This window comes from Cebus imitator, unplaced genomic scaffold (genome assembly GCF_001604975.1).
Source record: "Cebus imitator isolate Cc_AM_T3 unplaced genomic scaffold, Cebus_imitator-1.0 Scaffold53, whole genome shotgun sequence".
NCBI classification, from domain to species: domain Eukaryota; kingdom Metazoa; phylum Chordata; class Mammalia; order Primates; family Cebidae; genus Cebus; species Cebus imitator.
The window spans coordinates 1,048,270-1,065,566 of NW_016107368.1; the positions used below are offsets into that span (position 1 = coordinate 1,048,270).

Here is a 17,297-nt window from a genome sequence, read left to right on the forward strand (position 1 = left end):
TAAAATTTAGGTGGGTAAGAAAATGCATTACCACAGTGAGAGAAAGTGAGACCAGTAAGAAACAGGAGAGACAAAAAACTAGGCTGATAATTTACAAAGACCTAGAAAGAAAATTTCTGATTCATCAATACTATTTACAGGTTAAAAAGAAAAAGGAAAACTAGACAAGAGGAAGATAATAAGACAGAAAGAAAAAGGATGGAGGAAATGGTCTTCAGTCTGTAGAAGTTTCATCTTGTGGGAATGCATTGCTGTCTTAAATAAGGTATTGTTTTTCTTACTTATGATAACCAGCATCAGATGCTGGTTATTGGTCTTGTCCTTGCTTATGTCTATAGGTCTCCAATCACTCATTTAAGTGTCACTGAGGCAGGGGGTGACATTATATTACCCCTTTATTTGGGAGAATATGGAGGGAGTGTCTGTCATACTGGTCATCAATTTTTATTTCAGGAAAAGTAAAACCTATTCTTATGTAATCTTCTCCAGCACTTGGTAGCTCCTCAAATGACTGAACCCCTCATTTCTTTCTCAATGTATGCAAATTTTACTTTACATTTATTTGGATCTGGACACTTTAAAGGAAAAAGATTTGATGTTGCTCTTACCTTGAGCAAGCAGGAAATCCTAGTTCATACTTATGATAACAGGTATTTTAATAAAACAATAAATTATTGACCCAACATCTGACTCATCTTCTGCTACATTTTTTTATGTTACAGGAAGGTTTGTAACTAATAAATTTCTTTGCATTGCATACATATCTTATGAAAAAATAATTGCATATCCTCTGCATATAATCTTAACCGCTGGCATGTTGTATGTACTCGAACTGCAGCAGTAATGAGATGTGAATGTGGGTAAAATTTTAAATTTTAATATCATAAAATCATAACATTCTAAAATCATAAATTATAATTCTGAATTATCAGAGGTAATTATTTAACAACAACAACAAAACCTCTCTTTACCTACTTCATCTCAATCTCACATTATTTTTTAAAAGAAAACTTCATTGCATATTCTAGCAAAGTGAATTGGTAGGGGAAGGTTTAACAGAGCCGGAGAGAATGTGCAAGGAGTGAGAAAGTGAATTGATGGATGGATGGTTAAATGAATATAAATGAACTGACACCTTTACAGGAAAATAACATTTCTTTTCTTTTTTTATTCTATAGATCAGTGGGTTTTGTATCTGTAATTCTTTCATATCAGCAAAGAGGAAATAAACTCTCATGTAAATCATTTTTCCCCCATCGGTAGCATATTAAAACCATGCCTTTTTTTTTCTTTTAAGCAGACTCTTTTTTTCCTATTTGCTTATCAGTTCATCCACCATTACATTTTAAATGAAATTGCAAGACCCTTGTCCCTCCCCCAAATTTCAGCCTGATGTAGGAAAGTGGGAAGCAGACTTTTCTTGCTTTAGAATAGTGACCTAGATTCAATTACAGATAGACGCAGAAGAGAGAAGTGACACCTCACAATTTTCTTAGAGGTCTTGAAAAAATTAGAAATCTAAAAACAATACTTAATGGAAAAGAATCTGTTTATTTCCCCCAATTTTCCATCTTATTTTTTCTCGTCCTTAATTGCATTGATTTGGTCCATTTAAGTGTTCCTGGTATAATAACACAATGGGTTTCCCACGGAGTATTTCTGAATCATAAAAACGGGCATTTCAAGGAAATTTCTGAGTTTGGCTTTGAGGGTGGATATCTACACACACAGTATGTGTAATTCTGCAAACTGAACCCAGACAAGATGAAAAAAATAATCTCTTAAAAGGCATATTTTCCCTTGCATCCTTTAAAAAAATCAAAGTACATAAAGTACACTTATTGTAATTGCATTGCAGACAAAGCATTGAACGGGGAAAGGGGGTTTTACTGTTCTCCCAATTACTGTAGAAAAATGTGGCCAAAAGAAATAGAGGGAAGAACGCTGTGATTCTGCTTATTGACTTTTATCACTAAATTAAGCATATAAATGACCTGAGCTGGTGGCTTGGTATATTAAATTAAAAGGAAAGAAGAACAATGATTCTCTCTTCTTTTTTCCCTCCCTCTCTGATCTCAGCCTGAAAGGAGTCTCCGGGAGATAAGAAAGATGGGATTCAGTCCGCGCTACTCGGGTGGGTCCTGCTTACCGCTGGTGGGGAGGCGGTTGCCTTCCGTGAAGGATTTCCGTTCAGGGCTCACAATAAGCGATCTCAAGCGGGGGCACATTCCCCGCCACTTCCACGGTCCCTCAAACAAACAAAGAAGCCAAAATTGGCTGTCCTAAGACCAATGTGCTTAGGAAGCTTTGAGGCGCTGGAAGGCGAGGCAGGCTGCTGTGGGCAGGTGTGAACACCTCAGCCCTCGCGTCAGGTTTAGAGCTGCCCAGCGTAGGAAGCGGGCAGAAGTGGGCTCTCGTCTATGCGGGTATTCGAAATGAAAAAGAGCTGCAAACGGCACAAAAGTCCGAGGGTGAGGCGCAGGAAAACAGAGCAAGGGAGCTGCCTTAGTTCTCAAACACTGCCTATGGATGGGTATTGCCCGGAAGAGTATTCTAGACCCTATGAAAGAGGTCTCCACTGGGCACTAGCTGCTGCATTGGGGAAGTGGGTGCACGCCTGCTCTGCGAGAAGGGTCCCCCAGGCTGCGCGGGGGAACGCAGGAGACGCCTGTTCCGGGGGACCCAGCGGAGGATTGTTTCATTTCAAAGTGAAAATCTGCAGGCTTTGGGAAGCGATATTCAAAAAAGTATATAATCTCCATATGCCGCTCAATGGAGGATCCTCATAATTTACAGCGGCAGATAAGGCTAGAGGGTGTAATAAAAAATCTGAAGCTCTCCCCTCCCCCCTCGCCGCCTCCCCGGAATTGCACCTTGGGCAGCGGAGCAGAATCCGGAATGTGAACTTCTCCCGACATATGTTTCCCGCAGATAAGTAAACAATCTGGACGTGAAATGGAAATGGTAATTAATGCAGTAATGCTGTTACACCTCGAGTGTGCAAATCCCATTGACTCGTCGCGCCACGGGGGGTGCCGGGCTTACGGTGGCGTGCGCCCAGGCTGCCCACTCCCTCCCTCCTCTCTCCCTCCTCCCCAGGTCCCCGGGCGGGGCGTCCAGAAGCCCCGCAGGGACGTGGCAGGGCTGCTGGAAGCCGGGAGCTGCTTAAGCGACGCTCGGGACTCCGGGCTCTCGGCCCTTCAAGGGCTGGGCAGGTGCTCCGCGTTTGGCTTGACAGCCGCACCTCTCACCCACCTCCCTCAATTACCACCGCTGCGCTAGCGCCTCCAGGGCCTCCTCGGGGCCCAGAGGTGCAGCCCGGCCCTGAAGCACCCAGGAGAGCCTGAGCTCTCCTACTGGGAGCAGCCGGCGACACAGGCCGGGAGGCAGAGGGAACCCCGAACTTAGTGCGGCGTGTCGTCCTGAGGGCGGCCGTCGGGTCTTTTGTCTCCTCTCTTTTCGGGGGCCAAGTGCGGCCTGGGCATCTGGCAGAGGTTTTCTGAAGTTTCTTTCCATCCTTGCCCCGAAAGCACTGATTCTGTATGAATTGCTTCTGTTACGGACCTGAGTGGAAAAGTTTGGAAATGGCCACTGCCCGCCAGAGTAGAGTAACTTCTCTACTTTGCAGCAAAGAGGAAACTTTAGGCCTCCTTTCAGCCTCTGTCCGGTCTGGGCACCCGCTCTCTTCGGCAACCCAGGCCCAATGCTTGGGCTTTTTTGGGGGGCGGGGGTCTGGGAGGATGCCCAGTGCAAGGATTTGAGCGAAAAGGACGCAGAATCATGGGAGACAGCCAACGGACGTCCCGACCCGCGGCTCTTCCCGCTTCCGAAGAGAACACCTTCCCCACCCGGACCCCAGAGGCTGGGCAGGAACTCGTGGATGACGACTCTGCTGCACCGAGGGCCAGGGTTTGGGCCAGGAAGGTAGTAGTGAGGCCCCCGCTTTCCAGACTTCAGGCTCCTTTCTAATGCGGGAGCCGGCAACGCTCGAGCCCCGGGACCTGGGCACGCTCAGAGCCGGGTTTCCGCAGGGCCAACTCCGAGTCTCTGGTTGTAAGTAGACGCCCCAGGATTTCTAGCGCCCCCGTCTGCCTTCAACTTCATTATTTTCTTAATTACTCTGCTGCGGCCCAGCGCCTGCGCTTCTGGTTCCAGGCCAGTGCCCATTCCTGCAGAGCTAGGAAAGAAACCAGCCCAAGTAGCTCTCCCGCTGCTGGGTCCTCTAGAGCCTTGGAGGCAGGGAAGGGCCAGAGGCCAGGACAGCATGCCCCACGGTGGAGGCGGGAAGCACGGGTCTGAGCTCTCCTGCACCCGAATCTAACCGGCCCCTTCTGTCTCTGTTCCTCTTCCTTTCACACTCAAACACAATCCACTCAGCAAATAGAGATGAGAGTTCTTTACATAAATCTTGTGAATTAGATGATATTCAAATTCAAATGGTTTGAAATTCATTGTCCACTTGAACAATGGTAACAAGGCCTGAGCTGGGGAGGAGATGAAGGAAATAAGAGTGCTGGCACCACAGCTCGCCAAGTTTTCCTGGCCCTGGCAGCCTCGGATCCCTCCAGAGAAGCTGACCCGGCGGGACACACTTCCCTAAATGGTACGTGCATCCCGCTTTGGCTCACCGGAGACTCCTACAAGTTAGCTCGCCCCAGTTCCAAAATGCAAACGTTAAGGGGGTCTCAGTGTGATTTACTCAAAGCAGCTGGCCTTTTCCTTCTTTAAAGTCAGCGGGTCTGAGGAAATTAATACTTAAATAGAAAAACTCAGAAACTGGAAGGGAATCAAAGATTTTTGGAGTTGGATCCAAAACTGGGAAAGTGCATAAAAGGCTGACTGAGTTCTCGGAACGAGGAGGCCAGAGGCGGAAGGGGGCCAAGAATTTCGCAACGCTCAGAAGATGTGGCTAGTGCACCCCTGAGCCAGACGGTAGCCAAGGTTTAAGAAAGAAAACATAGCTAAAACCCAAACAACTTTACTCCTGCCCGCGCCGATGGCAGCCTCCCCAGCAGCTTGCTGTTCACGTCTCTGCTGTCCTAGGTAACACCCAGCAGTGGAGTGACGGCGCTGAATGCGGCATATATGGGGGTCACTTTTGGTGGGGAGAGGGGTCCGGGGAAGCAGTGGGAACGGCAGGCCAGAGGCCAGAGGTCCCGGCCCCCCCTGCCAACCCTGCTCAAGGGAGGCCTGGGTTGCTAAGCCAGAGAAGTCTGAGGCTCCCTGGCTGCCGGACGCGTGCCTAACGCAGAGAGATCGGCAGAACCTCCTCCTGCAGGGCCACGGGCGCCCCGCGCAGCACCGGAGTTCGTTTCTCCGGATGCCAGGAGTCTGTCCAGGGCAACTCTTGGCTGCTCTTTGCTGCGCAACGCGCGCTCGGGAGAAGCGGCTCTTCTCGACTCCTGGCGGGCGGGGCGCTCCTCTCCCTACAGGTTTGCTTTAATGATTTTCTTGAAAGAAAGAGACAGTTGTGAGCAAACAGGTTTGACAGGGACTGCTGCCCCCCCACACCCCCCAGGGGATTTCTTTTTGTCTGCGCCTGACTTCAAAGTCGGTAATCGGCCCCTGTCAGCGGCGTGACGAGAAGGATTTCAGCGGTTTGTTAGGTCGAGTCGCGGCCGCGCACCTCCGAGGACGCTCGGCGGCCCTCGGGGCGACGGAGGTAAAGCTGAGGCAGGCCCTTGCGGGGATGGGGGGGGGGTGGAAGTGGCTGGGACCAGGTTTAAGGAGGGCAGATGGCTGGAGAAGGCCAGTCTGCGAAGGAAAGAAACGAGGTGTGATGGCCAGAAACGGCCAGAGCCAAGTCTTTGACTTCAGGTCCCAGGACTCGAACTGGGCCGCCAGCTCTTTGTTGGCGGGAAAGAGGTCTCAGTCACCTCTGAGTGAGGCCGCAGCCTCCTGAGCACCTTTTTGATACAGCGCACCCTAGTTTTCCAGAGTCCCCCATCTAAGACCAAGCACAACCTGGAACCCTGGTTTCAGTTTTCCAGCTTCAGCCGCCGCCCGAAGCCTTTGCCCTCGCACTCGCCAGGTGCCCCTTTCCAGCCTAACCCCGATTCGGGGTTGGCTGAACGCCCTAGTGGGATCTTGGGCGCCAGGTTCTTTCTCCATTGGAGTGCTCTGTGCGCCCAGGGCGCTCTCGCGCTGGGATCTGAGAGGAGATACTCATACCCCTGTAAGCTTCATCTTAGAGGATGTTAAGGGACTCTGAGCTATGACGGCTATCAGAGCCGCTGACAGAACTGTCAGTTGGGGTTATATCAGACAGGAAAACCTTAGAGCCTCCGTCCTAGGCCTCTTGGGCTTCCTAGGGGGCGGGAGGAGGGGTCTTCCCTAAGCGCCCAGGGCCCCCTAGACCTGACAGCCACCAGAGGCAAGTCACTTCCTAATTGTCTCGATTTGTAAGAGGGTTTTGTAATGCTAAGCAAGCGTGGCTCAGCCAGCCCGGCCTCCCCCTACACCTCCCTCAGACCGCCTTTGTTTACCTTCGCCTGATCGCTCATTTATTTATCTATCTATTATTTATAGGCGTCCTCTCCTATTCATCGACTGTGTATGTTAATTGTGTTATACCATTTAATTCTAACATCGGTCTCAAAAGCTCTTAATGAGAAAAGCATATACAACATGGATCACTTTGCTATTCAGCTTAGCCAGATGGACAACTGCTAACTTTTTTTTTTTTTTTTTTTTAAATAATGAAAATCCCCCTTTGACAAAGGGGCTCGGATGAATAGGCTCCAAACAACACCTCAAACACTTCTAATTGTTTTGAGGACAATATGCTAATCCGCGGGTTTCGGCTTTGGTGTCTGTTGACAACATTTCCCTTGCACCTCGAGCCACCGACTCCTTTGGAAACAGCAGAGGCAAGCGCACAAATCTCTTAGCAGCAGAAAGCCGACAAACCTCTAGGCTGCCCCACTTCCCACCCCGCAGTATATCAAAAGCAGTGGGAAAAGTAAGCAAATTAAGGAAAACCACGCGTGAGCGTGACTCTGGGGATGAGATTCCCAGACCGAGGGTGGAAAGCACCCTTCGATTTTGAGAACACATTTCAAAGAGTTTTGCTGGATGACATCGGAGGGTCCTTTCTCCGCAGGAAAGACAATAATCTTCAAGAAAACATTCACCCGGAGGGGAAAGAAAAGGGCTCTTTTCCTTGTTTAACATCATGGGCTGCACTTTTTTTTTTTTTTTTTTTTTTTTNCGATTTTTAAAAACTCCTTGCCTGAGCCGTGACGACGTCGCTTTCCTTTTCCCTCTGCTCCTGCAAGGTCTCAGTAAAAAGTGTTCGACAGTCTGGGGCGGGGACCTATGACACATTTTTCTGCATTTCTTAAGTTTTATTTTTTAAGTTAGGAACCAGTATCAAGCCCCGAATCCCCAGAGGGGTGGGCAGCAGCATTTCCAAACACCTAAAAAAGGCAAAATACCTGATTCCCCCAGTTTTTTCCCATGCTTTGAACTTAAACATCCACTGCAGGACGCGGTGTTCAGCGCGCAACTGGTTCCCAGGAGACTCGTTGCTTCTCCCCACTCCTTCAGCGTTTGGTTTCTAAAAAAGTAAACTCACCCAGATCTCTGAGGTCTGGGTCCGTCTTTGTCTTAGTTCATTCACTCCTTGAAGTGGGCTGACCTTTTTGGGAAGAACGGGCGGAGAGAGTGAAGTCCCAGGGACAGATACCTTTGTCTAGTCTCCAAAGGCAAAAAGCAATTTCCAGGGCGCATTCCGGACAGATCCCAGACTCTAGGCCCTTCTACACCCCACCGGCAGACCACCAAGCTGGACCAAAGGCGGTTGAGGGGGCAGCCACCAGGCATCACTGCTTAGAGTCCCTCTTTGCACTTTCAGCCTCCCCAAACCCGACTTTCCAGCCCCTCCAACCTGGCTCCTGACTTCAGATTTTAGGCACATCAAAGGTTACTTTTTTGCAATGACAGATTGTCTTTATTCAAAACGTCTTTGTTCAACAAATGAACAGAGTAACGAGGTAAAATCCTTCTAGGTACATTTCCAAGACATTGTCAAAACATTTATGACCATTTAGGATGTTTTAATTCTTTTAATTTTTTGTTCACCTTCTACTTCCTGACTTCATAACCCGACATTCTGTCTAAAAGTAAACTTAGGTCTCTAGAAGCACTGCTTTACACAAAGTAAATAACCGTGTAGGTCCTTTTTATTTTCCCTTTAAAGAAGCAAACAGTATCATAGCATGGTTTTAAATAGAAACGTTTCCCTTTCTGTAGTTTAAAACTTTGAAGCCTTTTCCCTCCCACATGTGAAGAGCAAATGGCTCCTAGTTGTGTCTGATGCCAAAACACAGAGACACAGCTAACTCTTTTCTTCAGGGGACAAAAAGAAAAAAAATATATGAATATTCTAGATGTAATATCAGGATCTGGGAGTTCAGAGTCCAAAGCCTATCCGAGGAGAGTGAAGGGGACGTAAATAAAGCAAAACTGCCTACTTTTTTGTCCAAAGGGGGTACGGTCGGAGATTTGTTTTGGGAGAGTCGGGATAGGGGTAGCTGTGTAGCTGTCAAAACGTTTGCAAGTTTCTGGCACCTGTCTGCGCCTTGGGTCCAGGAGGACGCCCCTCCCTTCCCCCTGGAAGAGAGGAAAAGTCTGGGGTGGTGTAAGGGACAGCGGCAGGGCTGACCCCCCGGAGGCGTTTGCAGGCCAGGGCTAGGCTCAGAGGACAGGGTGCAGACCCGGCTTTCAAGCCACCCTTCAGGTCCGGGCCGAGCTGGGGGTTACATGGCCGTGGCGTGGGCTGACGAATAAGGGTCTATACCAGTCTTGGTCATGCCTGGGAAGAGGATGTAGGCGACGGGGGGCTGCAGGGTGGAGGCAGACCAGGCGGTACAGTTACAGGGCACCACGTAGCCGGGGTTGGTGGGGGATGGGTGGGTGTGCGTGTGCTGGCTGGGGCAGCTCAGGCTGCCGAAGGCGCCGTTCTGGTAGCCCAGGGTGGACGCGTAGGGCAGCGCGCTGGTGGCCAAGGTGTGGGGCACTTCACCCATCTTCTGGATGGCGCTCGAGCTAAACTGCGCGGGGTCCAGCAGGGAGTAGGGCGCCGAGGCCGGTGGCAAGAAGGCCCGGGCTTTCTCAGGCGCGCTCAGGAGGCCGTCGGAGGCCCCCACGGGCAGGCCTGCCGCCTTGAGCGGGTCCGTGTCGCCCAGGTAGGGCAGGGGGAAGACATACCTGTCCTTCTTGAGCAGGTTCTTGGGCTTGCGCCGCGGCCGGTACTTGTAGTCAGGGTGCTCCTTCATGTGCTGGGCGCGTAGCCGCTTGGCTTCGTCGATGTATGGCCGCTTCTCTGCCTCGGACAGAAGCTTCCATTCGGCGCCTAGGCGTTTGCTGATCTCTGAGTTGTGCATCTTGGGGTTTTCCTGGGCCATCTTGCGCCGCTGGCCCCGGGACCATACCATGAAGGCGTTCATGGGCCGCTTGATGTGATCTGAAGGTTTGGACATGGTCCCGGCGGCTAGGCGTGTGGGGGCAGGGAGTGCAAGGGTTCTGCAGACAAGCCTGGGCGCGGTTGGCTGGCTATCTGTGTCTGTCTGTCCAGAGCCGGGGTTCTGAGCTCCCCTCGCCTTGGCGCCGCTGAGGGGAAGCCAGAGAGGAGCACTGACCCCAGAAAGTTCAGCTGATCATGCCAGTCCCAGCACCCAGGCAGCCCCCGGGGAGTAAGTGGGGGCAGAAAGGGCGGGGGAGGAGAGGGCGATCGGCCAGGGGGCTGCAGGCACCAGGGGCTGGGGCCCAAGTATCGGAGTCTCGGGAATTAAGTGGCCAGGTAATTTTTTGGCCAGGGCAAGAAGCTCCTCCTTCTCCCCCTCTCCACCTTTGCCTTCTCTGGTTCCCTTCTCTCCTCTTGCTTTTCCAGTCGTAGCTCCCCCCTCCCGTGGCTTTCCTGGAGCTGCCGCGCCTAGCGCTGCACCTGGCTGAGAATGCGGGGAGGCTGGTGAACGAGAGCCAAAAGCGGCGAAGTTCAAAGGCGAGGTGGGCCGGGACGGCACGCACTCTGACATAAGCGCGGGGCGGCGACTCCCCAACCTGGGCGCCAATCAGCAGCAGAGAAGCCGAGGGGGCGCACCTGCCAACACGCCAGTGCAAGAAAGAGGGAGCGCGACTGGTGGGGGCGGGGAGAGGTGTGAGGGACACAAGCAGAGAGAGGGCTAGAGCAGAGCGGCTAGCTCAGGACTGGGGACTTGGGTTCCGCATTGTCTCCGGCACTGTCAACAAATAAAACTCTTCGCGCCTCCCGTTTCCTTTCCAGTGGTGAGAGAGAATTAGGGCTTGGAATACAAAGGCTCGGAGAAGGGACAGCAAAGGGAGCCAGGCAGACCTTGTGTTGATAAATAGGACAGCCTTGCCAAGAAATGCAAGGACAGCACTTTCCCCCCTTGTCAAAGATCCTTGGAAGAGAAAAAGAATATAGCAAGCTCAGAGTAAAAGCGAAATAAACTTTTCGCGCCCCACCCTCGGCGGTCCTTTGGCAGTGTTCTCCCGGGACGCCCCTGCACCTCGGCATCCATCTCTGCCCCAAGATGCGGCGCCTGGGCGTAGCACTGGCATCCTGGGTGGCTGAGCAGTGTTTTCTGACCTGCTGCCGGAAGGCCTCGCGTCCGGCAATGCAGAGATTTCGAACCCTGGTTGGTGAGCCCTTAAAAGCACTAAGACCTGTTCTTCACTTTGGGGACGGGGGTGAGCCTGAGATTTCTATCACAGTTCTCATTTATGTTATTATTTGTGCCTTTAAACCTCCAACTTTTACTCCACAAATGTTCAAACCGTAAGAACAGCCTGGAGGCTGGGTGTGGGGGTCTTCTGGGTGCCCCTTCTGCAGCGGCCCTAGAGAGGAGTCTCGTGCTGTCTCTGCAACAAGGGTCCATTTGTCCCTGGGCGCCTCTTCCCGCTGCGAGGCTCGTTTCTTGCGTCAGATGAGCATTCTTCGGGTAAAGAGGACGAAATAACCCGCAGAGCCAACCTGCGCGCCTGTTTCCTTTGAATAATTGCCTGCCCGATGTGAAATGCCCTTGGGGGAAATATTTATTAAATGGAAACCATTGTCCCAGGACTGGCGGGACCTGCGTGTGTTCCAGGCTTATTGGCTTTTGCACCAGCCTCTCTTGGGAAGACCGGCCAGAAACGCGCAAGGCTCCGTTAGCTCCGAGGGGCTAGGAGTGGGGGAGGGTGACAGGGAGTGAGGAGGCCTGAAGGGAGGGTCTTTCTCTAGCATATAGTATATTAAGTGTGAGGAGAAGACTTTGCTTCTCCTTCCTACAATTAGAAAAATGCGTGGAATTTCTCACCCTTGGTGCACTTTTCAGAGGTGAGCAATATTGCCATTTTACAGATTAGGAAACTTAGGTTGAGAGAGACAGGTGATTTGTCAAAAGTGACTCCGGGAGTGATGCCAGATGTATAGGATTTGAAAATCCCTTTTACCCCCATTCCACCTGGCGTCACATCTAGGGATTTCATGGGACTGCAGCTCAATGTGGAACACTTGATGAGACTATTAGGGCAATCGAGGGTGATCGACAGCTGCCATGCGGATAAACCGCCCTGGAAGGCTGATCCTGCACTTGATTGCTTAGCCACGGGCTTCACCTCCGAGGGCTGGCAAACAGGTGCATAGCCTTTACATTCCTTCCCAACCCCAGCTCTGGCCTTTCTCCAGAGCCTCTATCCAGCCCTCTAAGCTTGTTTGCTCTACGGGCAGTTTCATTTAGCTTAGGGTTTCAGGAAGCAAACACACTTTTCAGTCCAGCCTGGCAAGGGTTTCCAAGCGTCGCTGGCAACTCCAATTCAGGTTTGACCAGCGGTGCGCTGTGCTCAGAGCCAGCCAGGGATAGGAGGTTCAGGAGCCACCTGATTCTAATTCTACTGGATGATCCCGACGGCTTTAGGAAGGAATGAGAGAAATACTGATATCTGCAGCGAGGCCCAGCGTTCGGAGGGGACCTGCCAGTCTCTCACTCTAGAACCCTTAGGGGACACCAAACACATACGGAGAGGTCTGGGTTAATGCAAACAAGCTCTTGGAAATTGTTCAACAAGGGGATCTGGCACAAGGTCCTACACCCTTTCTCTCCTCTCAGCTTCCAGGACAATCCTTTCCAATTGTCCGGAGGCAGTTGGGGGCAGGGTAGCACCTTCCTGCAATTCCTCTTATTTCCTTCTCCTCAAACGCCCGAGCTCCTCTCCAAGCTTCCTGTGTTCAGCCTTAGGTCGCAATCCAAAAGCTATTCGCAATGCGGAGCAGAGTGATACGAAGGGCGTTTGATGGCGGGCAGGGCGCCAGCTGACTTCCCGAAGTTTCGGAGACCGGGGTTGCCTGGTCCCGCTGCACTGACCTAGGAGGGGCCAAGCATCTGCAAGGCGCCTTGAGACAGGAACTTCGTGCGGGGAGGGAACGCAGGGTTGAGGGCTGCACCCTCCAGGTCTCGCATCAGCTTGTCTCCTAGGCGAACTGCAAAGCCACGCACAACCATTCTGGAGTACCGGTGACCACCGTTTATTAAGACTCTTTAGAACTGGGGCGGGCGGAGGTGTTCCCATGATCCTGGGGTCTGGCCTGGTGCTGTCCCAGCAGGTGTCTCTACTGTGCTGCGCTGTGCCTTCTTGATGGGTCTAGAACACCGGGCAGCACGTCCTGGAGAGGTGACCCCTGAGGAGGGTCAGCAACTTGGATCACCACCAGAACAGGCATTAGGACAGAGGTTGCCTAAAGGCTCCTCCTGCTTTGTCCGGAGCCTGAAGTTTGGCCCCAGGCTGCCAGTTAATTCTCCAGGGCTGGAGACGTCCCCTGAATGAGATCTTTCCACTCGCACATTCGCCGGGAGAATCTGCACGGGCTCAGTACACAGCGCAGCTACTCAAGGTCCGCCGCGTGCTGGCCTTAGCGAGGTGGCCGAATCCCCGCAACAGGGATTCTGTCGGGGAACCGTCGCTGTTTCTCAGAAGTGATGGAAGAGTCTTCTTAAGAGGAACGACCCAATCCGCTTTTCCGGGCCTTTCGTCTCGCCCCAGGGCGCAGAACGTCCAAGATGCGTCTTCCTCTTTTCTGGCTCCAGGCCTCCCCTTTCACGCAGCTCCTGCGCGTACCTCAGGTATTGGTACAAGCCTCTCACTGCCTATGGGGAGCCTTTTCTGTTTCCTGGGATGGGCTAGGACCCCTTCTATGCTCTCACTCTCACAGTTCCATTTCAAGCCCTCTTCCCCAGCCTCGCGTGGGCCCCTGTCGCAGTGCGTGCAGCCCACAAGACTTCAAGCTTTCCTGGGGCGGTGGCTGCGTGTTTTTCATCTTGCTTTTATTTGCGCACAACTCCAAGCGCAAAGACGCTCCATAAAGTTTCCTTCTGCCCAGGCCCAGGTAAATTTTCCCAGCAGGTCTTTCCCCGCCTTGCAGCTGCTGGCACGGGATCTTGAGTCATAGCCTTGGTAGCGCCAGAAACCGCAATCTGGGGTCCCGGAGGCCAGCACCCACCTGCCTTGCCTCAGGCTCCGCCCCACCCTCCGACTACGACCCCCTCCTCTCTGGTGGGCAGAGGTCACTACTTCAAGGCCTCTGGGGCTGAGGAATGGCTGAGTGCTGAGAGGAAGGGCACAGACGTGGCTTAGAGTACATGGTTGGGGATGGAGGGGAAGAAGGGAGTTGGCTCTGCGTCTAGAGCTCCAATGGCTTTCCGAAGAGGCTAGAGAGTCACCTGCATCCAGAGGGCCCGGGGCTTGCTGGCACCAGTACTGCCAGCTCACTGTGGCCACTCGAAGATTTTGGTGAGCGAAGTCGCAGGTGCCTGTTGCGGGGAGCCTGAGAATAGTGTGGGCTTCAGCTCCAAGCTGAGAGTGAGCGCCAGTGCACTCAGGCGTTTAGAGACAAGAGTTATGCGGCCCACCCCCTCCAAGTGTCCACAGCCCAGAAGCAAGCATTGAGGTGATAAAATGATCCCAGAAATTAAGACCCTTTGTTTAAATCACAAACTTTTAATTTTTATTACCCAAAGTATCTTTAATGTTTGGCACCTCTGATTCCCTCTACCCCGTTCCCCACTGCCCACCATTTTCTATTTTAAAATTCAGGCTGTGTATATATCCCGCCACCAGAGAGTGCCCAGAGGATCCAAGGCTCTGGTCTTACTAAGACAGTTCTTGGTGATTTTTCTGTGGTTTTCCCTCCAGAACCCAACCCAACCCAACCCATTCCAGCATCTTGAAATTCTGTAAAATCCCTCTTGTATCCTGCAGACAAGATGGCACAGGAGAGCACCGCTTACAAAGAGAAACTGAACAAAACTGGGGGGATGCCTGTGGCATCTGCGAGCTGTTGGAGCAGTGCTGGGATGGGCTGGAGGACACTTCTAACTTAACGTCCCAAGCATGCCCAGGTAAGACTTTTTTTGCTTCAAACTGCCTTAACTTGAGTAGTTTAACTTGAGTCTGTTTGTAGCAGAGCGCATGTGACTCACCAACTCGATACAAGTTTAATAGATTGCACAATATGTACACTCATCTCCCAGAAAATGGAGGGGGGGTGCAGAAATAAAGCTTTGAAATCTCCTTATTCATTCATCAACTCAACAGCTATTTATTGAACACCTGCTATGTGTCAGGCATTGTGCTAGGTGCTGGGACACAGCAGTAAACAGGACCTACCACGGTTCTTCTCCAGTAGTGATTGTTACAGCCCAATGGGAGGATAGAGAATAAATAAGAAACAATTCTTGGGCTGATGCCTGGCTCTACCACCAAGTAGTTATGTCACTTAAAGCAAGGTACTTAGCCTGTCTGTATCCTGACTTCCTAAACTGTAAAACAGATATAAAGAATTATTATCAGAACTAAATGATTTAATATGAGAAACATCATTAGAATAGCACTGGACATAGAGAAACTGCTCAATAATTGGTCAGATAATATCACTTTGTCGTTTAATATGAACAGTTAACATCTGAGAGTGGTAAGTGCTGAGAAGTGAATCAGGATGATGAAACTGGGGTTCACAGAAGAAAGGTGGTCTAATCTGTATTGGCAGTCAGGGACCTGAGAGGAGCCAGCCTTCTGAAGGAACGGGGCACAGGGTAGAGGTCATTCTAGGCTGGAGAAGCAGGAAACTCCACACCTGGAGAAGCCAAGCTGAAGGCAGGAAGGATTTAGAGAGCCAGTGTACCTGAGCTCTGGCCATGACCCTGGAAAGAGCATAAGGAAAAGGCTGGATGACATTGGTGGGGCCCAGATTATCCAGGGCCTTGTAAACTCCATAAGGGGTTTGGGTTTTATTCTAAATGTACTGAGAAATCATTATAATGAGACCCACCAGAATTATTTCACAATCCCAACAATCACATACAGAGAAATACTGATTATCAGACGAGGCACTTATGGAGGAATCTCATCTCTAGCCTTAGGCCAGAAACTTTTTAAATTGACATTTTTTTTTTTTTTAAACTGGCCTTGGGATCAGCTGCCTGACCATCCTTGAAAGAGCATGGGCATGCCTGCTAAATGCTGTGAACTCCTCTTACAGTCTCCTGTCCCCTTAGGAAGCCAAGGAATAAAACAAGGGGTGACATATCCATCCATACCCAGTGGGTATTAGCCCACTGCCTTCCTGACTGACTTCTCCCACTTCCTACCAAGTGGAGTTCTACTTCCCTATGGAGACTCCTGAATCTCTGAGTTGACTTTTTCCAGAGAAACTGAGTCCACATTTGGGCATCCTGAATATCTCAGCCTGAGAAATATAGGATTTGTATATGAGCAAATGAGGTTTCTTAAGATTAAAAAAAAAAAATCCCAGTGGTTATAAGAACAGGAAAGACATTTTGTTTCTATGAATAAAAGCCAAAAGAATGTCAATATTGTATGCCTCTGCCTCAAGTTTTATTGTATTCAGGTATTTCTCATGCATTAGGGCTCTCCTACCATTCTTCTAAGAATCCCTGGTCAGGTTTTATCATAAACAATACTCTTTAAGGTTCTGTGTTTGTCTAATGCAGTCGGCCAAGTTATTGAAGCATACATTCTCTTGCCAGTTTTATCACAAATTATTCACTGCCGAGGATAAGACCAAATGCTGGCAATAAGCCCCAGTCAAAAATCAGAACAACAGTTCCTTTTGTTGTGGTGGTGGTGGTAGCTGCCTCTGCCCTCAGCCTAAACAGCAGAAAATATTAGGGCAGTTGGCAGTTCCAAAAGGTGCTACATTAAGCACGCTTATTTTTACATACGTGTTGTTTCTTTGAAGCACCATTTTTACATGTTCTGAAGACCAACAACATGTAACGTTTTATCTAATGAGAGTGAAATATTTGCTGAGTGAGCTGATGGTTAAGCAGAAAGAATATAAAAATGGAGTTCAAGACCAAAGGCTGCTAGTTGCTGTGAGACTCAAGGCAAATTATTAAGTCCTCCTGGCCTCCATTTTCTTGTCTGCAAAATCAGGGTAATAATCCCACACTGGTGGTCTATCATTCCCTGTATCAGTTATCTACTGTTATGTGCCAAATTACCCTAAAACTTAGTGGCTTTAAACAACAAATATTATCTCATCGTTTCTGAGGGTCAAGGATTAGGTAGCAGTTTAGTTGGGAGATTCTGACTCAAGGTCTGTTACAAGGGAACAAATCATGGTGTCTCCAGGATTGCAGTCATTTGAAAGTTTGACTCAGCTGGAGGATCTGCTTCCAAGCTCACTCCTGTGGCTGTTGGCAAGGGGCCTCAGTTTCTCACCACGTGAGCCTTCCCGTGAAAATTGTTCTTAACTAGGCAGCTTGATTTCCATTGTGCAAATGGTCTGTGAGTGACCAAGCCTGTATCAAGATAGAAGCCTGGTACAGTATGGGAGAGGACTATAGAGGTTATGGATACTATGAGGAGGAATCTTTGGAGGCCGTCTTGAGAGCTGCCCACCACAAACTCCAAGTAAATAACAGACTGGGAAGAGCTTTGTAGGCAGCAAAGCTCCGCAATCTAAATCAGCCTCACTGCATTGCGTCCTGACATGGTCACAGCTACCTTTTGGCAGAATTGCACAAAAAACAAACATCATTTAGATCTCTCATCCTTCTGTCCCCTCCCTCACCCTTCCATCGTAATTCTATTACAGTTTTTCTTTTTGGTTTAATTATCAATGTTTACATCATTATACCTATAAAAATATTCACAGTTGAGCATTGTAGTATATTATGACTATTTTCCTTTCCTACTTTCTAATCATTGCCCCATTTTTCACTTACTTGATTTGCTTTGTATCGTTACTGGTTCTCCACACTTTTTCATAGCCT

At 50.1% G+C, this 17,297-nt stretch overlaps 1 protein-coding gene across 1 annotated transcript; it reads right to left on the minus strand.

The window, feature by feature from the left end:
• Positions 1–7,935: 7,935 nt before the first annotated feature.
• On the minus strand, positions 7,936–9,985 carry SOX14 (SRY-box transcription factor 14). The gene has a single exon (XM_017528216.2). It carries the CDS (start codon positions 9,480–9,482, stop codon positions 8,760–8,762), a length of 723 nt encoding a protein of 240 aa, XP_017383705.1. The 5' UTR covers positions 9,483–9,985; the 3' UTR covers positions 7,936–8,759.
• Between the last annotated feature and the right edge of the window lie 7,312 nt (positions 9,986–17,297).